Here is a 6,639-nt window from a genome sequence, read left to right as displayed (position 1 = left end):
ATACAAATGACTTATACATATATAAAATCATATTTTTTCTCTGTATTGTGATTTAAATAATTTAAATTATTTTCAAAACATTTCTTTCCAGTAGTGAAAAAAAAAAATAAATGAAAATATTTCTTCTTCAGTAGTCCTTCAATAATACTCTATTGAAAAATATTTAAGAAACTCCCAATGATCCGTATTCATTCGTTTCAGGATATACAATTTAGTGACAACATTCACTCTCATAGACATCCTGCTTAATCCACCCAAAAAAAAAGTAACCAACACCAAGACCCAAAATCACTGCCAAACATAGCCAATAATTATAGGTCATGAAGACCAACATCATCAGATAGGATAATATAATCTGTATGAGATTAAAGAATGTCTGAATCAGATGGGGTGTTGAGAAAATCCTCTGAGCGTAAGTTTTTTCACGTATCGGTGCCAAAGTGCTGGAGGCATGACAGGTGGGTGTCGTAGTTGAGGGTCCAGTCGTTTTTAATTGCAATTCCAATGCGACACGTTCAGCTTCATTGCGAACGGCTCGACGTAAGAAATATTCCCGGACAAATTTCAGCGATTCATAAAGGAAAGCGACCACAAACAGGGCCAAGGCGGACAGGACAAATTGTGTAACCGTTGTGGTCATCCATCCCTTCCACAAGATGCATTCCGTATAGCCAGTGTGGAACTGAAAAAATTAAATAAATAATAAATAGAAAATGAAGGAATAACTCAATAAATAATAAGAAATAAAGTTTTGTAATTTTCAAGTATTGCTAAATCGATTATAACTTAATTGTACTTCAATGTTCAATTGTTTTATCAGGTGAATAAAGAATTTTCAAAAACCTTCAATGTCTAAAATTCTGAGAGAGTTGTTTAGGTAATTACTCAACATGTGTTTATTGAATTTCTACAAACAAAGAAAGGTATGTATTTTTTATATTTATAAAAAAAACATTTTATAAAAAAGAAACACTTTTTATAAATTTATTTTATTAATTTTTAGTCTTTTTCAAATATTTGTTTAGATAAATAAAAACACAAAGAGGGAGAGAACTTGATATGTTTTCTTATGCAAGATAAAACAATAGGGTTGCCAAGCCAATTAAATGAAATGTCAGTTACCCACCGTTATTCCGTTAAATAGTAAATATTAAAAAAACAACAAATTTTTAAGACCTCACGTAAGAAATCGTGTTGTTTCGACACAATATTTCAATTTAATCTTGAAATTTTGGGTGAGGTTCACTCTTAGTCCAAAGGTGTCAAATAATTCTGGATTTTTGGGAATCCGTACTACAAAGGAATGAAAAGTACTAAATGTGTTACCATTTGTATTTGGCGAACCGGTAAAGCTAGAGCTCTTATATAATTTATAATTATATTAATATTTGAAATGAGGGTTACTGAGGGACTGTAGGATAGATGTATCAAAGGGTTTTTGGAAATTCGAACTATAATTAACCGAAAAGTACTAAAATGTACTAAATTTGTCACAGTTTCGTAACATGTGAACGGATAGAGCTAAAAACTTGAAATTTGGAATGTGAATCAATGTTGAGATGTAGGGTCGATATAAGGAAGTGGTTTTGAAAGTCTGTACTCAAATACCCGAAAAGTACTAAACGGTACTAAATTTGCTACAATTTGAATTTGGAGGACCGTATGAACTCGAATACGGAAATTTAAAATTAATTTTATCGTCGGAGTGTATGATTGGGATATGTAAGTAGTTTTGGATATTTTGGATATTTTTCTAATGTGTACGAAAGGTAGTAAATGGTACTATATTTGGTACAATTTGGTTTTTGGCGAACCGATAGAGCTTGCACCCTGAATTTTGGAAAAGAGATTACTACTGCATTTAGAATTTAGTAGAATTGAGGTGTAGGTAGTTTGAGAATTTCTTAGTTATATAAGATTACTGTTGGAGTTTAGGAATGAACGTCTGTACACAAATAAACGAATAGTACTAAATGGTACAATTAGAATATGCAGGACCGGATGGAGCAGGAATTCCGGAAATTTGAAATTAACATTACAGTCGGTGTATGATTGCGATAAATAGGTAGTTCTGGATATTTTTTAACTAATGTGTACGAAAAGTACTAAATGGTGGTACACTGAATTTCGGAAATAAGATTACTACAATGCTGAATTGAGGTTGATTGTTTAAGAAATTCGTACTAAATGGTACTAAATTTTGTACATATTGAATTGTAAATAAACCAATAGATCTGGTATCCTAAAATTTGGAGTTAGGTTCAGTGTTGGGATGTAGAATTTGGGTACGTTTTGGAAATTCGTATCAATGTGTACTAAATGGTACGAAATTTGGAATGAGAACTGTTGGAGAGTAGGGTTGAGGTACAGATGTAGGTTTGGGAATCGGGAATCAGGTAGGTAAATTATTTATATATTTTATTTGGACTTAGCTGATCCAATAAATCTGGAATTCTGAAATTTGAAATAAAGATTGCTTTTCGAGTGTAAAATTGGGCTATATAGGAAGTTTTATAAATTCATACTTATGTATATTAATTTGTACTAAATTTGATTAACTGTTGGGGTGTGAATTGGGGCATGTAGCAAATTGTGGAAATTCGTACTAATGTGTTCGAAATGGTACTAAATTTAATACAATTTGGATTTAGATTATCCGATAGAGCTGCTGGAGAGTAGGATTGATGCACGGACGTTGGTTTGGGAGTGTGTACTTATGGGTACTAAATGCTACTTAATTTGAATTTAGGTGAACCTATAGATGTGGAATTTTGAAATTTGAAACTAAGATTACTTTGGGATTGGGGTATGTAGAAAGTTTTGGAAATTTGTACTTAAGTACACTAAATCGAACTAAATGTAGTACAATTTAGATTTGGGTGAAACGATCGGGCACGAATCCTGCATTTGTTGGATTGATCAGGTAGGTAATTTATTTATATTATAAATACGCACTAAATGGTACTAAATTTGATACTATTTGGATTTAGCTGAACCAATAGAGCTGGAATTCTGAAATTTGGAATTAGGATTGCTTTTGAGATGTAAAATTTGACTACCTGGGAAGTTTTGTAAATTCGTATTTATGTGTACTAAATAGTACTAATTTTAGTTGAATGTTGGGGTGTAGAATTGGGGCATTTAGTAAGTTATGGAAATTCGTACAAATGTGTACGAAATTGTACTAAATTTAACACAATTTTAATTTAGATTATCCGATATAGCTGAGATTTGGAATGAGGACTGTTGGAGAGTAGAAGTGAGGCACGGATTTTGGTTTGGGTACTTGTACTTGGGGGTACTAAATGGTTCTATATACCGTACAATTTGGATTTGGATGGACTGATTTCTGTTGGATTGTTCAGATAGGTACTAAATGATTTGGATATAGGTGAATCGATAGATCTAGAATTATGAAATTTGGAAAACAGATTGCTTTTGAAGTGTAGGGGTATGTAAAAAGTTTTGAAAATGTGTACTTATTGTATACTAAATGGTAGTTATTACATGGTACTAAGGTAGGTATTATATGGTACTAAGGTAGGTATTATATGGTACTAAATTTAGATTTGGTGATCCGATGGAATTCTAAAATTAATTAAGAATACTTTTGGAGTGTAAATTGGGTTATCTGGACAGTTGTGTAAATGTGTACTTATGTATACTAAATAGTACTGAATTTGGTACAATTTAGAACAGGCTGGAATCCAGAAATTGGAGAAAATCAGTGTTGAGGTGAAACGAATATTAATGTGTACTAAATTGTACTACATTTGGTAAAAATTGGATTTCGGTGAACCTATATTGGTCAAATTATGAAATTTAGAATTAATTTTGGAAATAAGTACTATAAGGGTACAAATGGTACCTAATTTAGTATAGAGCAAGATTACTTTTGAGGTCAGAATTTGTGTGTAGTATTGTAGTAGAGAACAAAGGTACTAAATGGTAATCAAATTATGGTCGATGTTGGTGCGTAGGTTGATTAGCTCTGTTTTCTTTTTGAATGTTTAAATATTAGTTTGGGGAAAATCCATTATTATTTTCGCCAGATGACTGTACTGATAAATTTCTCGTAATGGCGAAAATGCAAGCCAAACGGCTAAAATTGTAAATGGTGTTTATGGTTCCGACTTTTGGGTTAAATATTTCAATTGAGGTTTGGTTAAAATATTACAATCTGTAATCAATGAATCAAATCGAATACTTCATTGGGTTAATATGAAATTTACAAATTATTTAAAAATTTTAAGCTTTTTAGAGGAGGTAACAGAAATAATGGACCGATGAAACCTATTATCTGGCCTAATATATGCTTGGTAAAAATATTTCTTTGCACATCTTAGTTTGGCTCAAATTGGATGTTCCATTAGCTTTATATAAGATATATGGACCCTTTGTGAGAAGTAGTGGAGCAATACCCATCATATTTACACATTTGCAGGCCATATCAACAGACCGATACAAAGAAGCACCTCTATAAAAACTCCCTTCAGCTGCTCTAATAAAGGTAATAAAACCGTTAATTTAAAAAAACAAAAAACAGTTAATTTTAAATAGAAATCAGGACCAGGACTGTTAAAAAATATTTTCAAAGGAAATGTTGATACCATGAACACCTGTCCATAAAATAAGGTATTAAATCTTTCCGTGAAGGTCAGCTATTTAGAATCATATTTAATTTTAAATTTAAAAAAATCAAATAACTACAAGAAAGTTAATCGGGAAGAGTACAACCCCTTACCCATTTTACATTCATACCTTTACCTTACAGTACGGTTTACATTATATAGAATTTCGTTAATCAGCGGGTTTAAGTTGTAAGTTCCTTTGAATATATGCCAAATAAATATTCATAAAGATGCTTAAACCGGTAAAAGTTCTAACGTAAATGTCGTTTTACTACCATTAAAATTCACGAAATTTTATTTTTTCATATTTCCCGAATAATTCATTTTTATAACAATTCCACATTTTTTGTTTATTTTTCACAAATATCATGGCAACTCTACATTTGATTACTTAAGAGAATATGTTCTGTCTTATCAATTCAATTTTGTCCGGTGGCCTTTAAAAAAAATCTCAAATAGTATCTTCACACAATTTGAAGTGTCTCTTTGTATTCTCTTTCACATTTCTCTCTCACTCACTCGCTCGCTGACTGAACAATAAATTCACTTAATTCAATTATGCCATTTAAAGATGTTGTCAATTTGATAGTTGATAATGGAAATATCAACAACAACAACAAAAACAATTTGTCAATACTTACAGCCATATTCATGGGGCAAGAACCATGACCATCATGTTCACCATCCATGCCGGAGCCACCACTGCCATGATCATGATCGTGATCCATTTTTAAGTTTTTTTTTTCGAATTAAAACAAAACGCGAAAGTATTTAAAATTTGGTCACTGCCGACAAAAAATGTGGATCAAGGTAATTAGTAAAAAAAAACCGAAAATTACAACTCCAACTGAATGACAAATCAGGTGGAATTTGGAACAACAGGCGAACAACGAAGCTTATCGCAGTGGATAGCAATCAAAATGTCAGAACGTTGTTTTTTCGTTTTCGATTTGTTTTGCTTCTTGTTCACTTGTTGCAAGTGAAAGCCAATTGAATACTGAGTCCAGGTGTTGAAACGCTGTGGTCTTTTTAAAGCGTTTTTCGGGCGATAATTGTTTTTGCACGTCTTCGAGCGGTCTGTGTCGTCACTTCGGTTCTTGATTGAGTATCTTTACCTGTATTTTGGAATCACTGTTTACCAAAAGAAACAACAACATCAACATGAACGAAATACAAACGATCGACAACGATAACAATAATAAATACAACCGAATACCACCATTATTTAATCCCAGACTATAAACTGATAAGAATTGCCGAGCAATTCCATCGTAGAGGCCATCAGCTAGAGCTATGAAAAATTCCTCCATAATGCCATGCCATATTATGTGAGAGTAAATAGAGCATAATGAGCTAGAATATATCTGTGTTTGGGAAATTCGACTCATATGTTTCTTTGTTTGTATGTACACAAGAGAAAGAGCATCGAATTAATTTTACAAGCTCACAAAATATGCTCAAACTATTTTTCTCCCGCACTATATTTGGTGGGGGGAGATGGTGGTGCTCGGGAGGTTTAATTGGCGATCATAGTATTTTCACATGTCAATGGAAACAATATAACTGACATGTGAATGATTTCGAAGATGCCGAACATGGAAATCAGGTTCAATGGAAGCAGAATTTGTTTTGGGGACGGACAAAAATATTTAAAAAAATTAATATGAAGGTACACAGTTATTTTTGGTAATTAAAAAAAAAACATTAAAACAATTTAAATTTTTAAATTATTTCTTTAAATCGGTCAAACGTCATAGTTTCGAGATCAACAGTGTAATGAAACTCAAAGACCAAAGTATGCAATCTATATAACATTTTAACGAGTAGCTAGTTTGTTTTACAACAGAATCGAAGTCGATAACAGTTAATTTATCGATAAGATGATGAAAATGTGGGTAAAAAATTGATATTATATTACAAACAAGTAAAAACATTGTGTCGGATCGAAACCGATCAAAAAAAACACAGGCTGAAACTATGTTAAGTTCGGCCCGACCGAACTTTTTAT

At 32.0% G+C, this 6,639-nt stretch overlaps 1 protein-coding gene across 1 annotated transcript; it reads right to left on the bottom strand.

Annotated features, from left to right (window-relative positions):
• Positions 1–211: 211 nt before the first annotated feature.
• On the bottom strand, positions 212–5,359 carry LOC133325003 (high affinity copper uptake protein 1). Its single transcript, XM_061533830.1, has 2 exons — positions 5,273–5,359; positions 212–682 (listed from the first exon to the last, which is right to left on the bottom strand). Exons 1-2 carry the CDS (start codon positions 5,357–5,359, stop codon positions 212–214), a joined length of 558 nt encoding a protein of 185 aa, XP_061389814.1.
• Positions 5,360–6,639: the final 1,280 nt, after the last annotated feature.

This window comes from Musca vetustissima, unplaced genomic scaffold (genome assembly GCF_032173495.1).
Source record: "Musca vetustissima isolate MV318-11 ecotype Yass unplaced genomic scaffold, APGP_CSIRO_Mvet_v1 utg29156, whole genome shotgun sequence".
Lineage (NCBI taxonomy): Eukaryota > Metazoa > Arthropoda > Insecta > Diptera > Muscidae > Musca > Musca vetustissima.
Note: the sequence above shows the minus strand (reverse complement) of the source record. Positions and strands in the feature narration are given on the sequence as shown.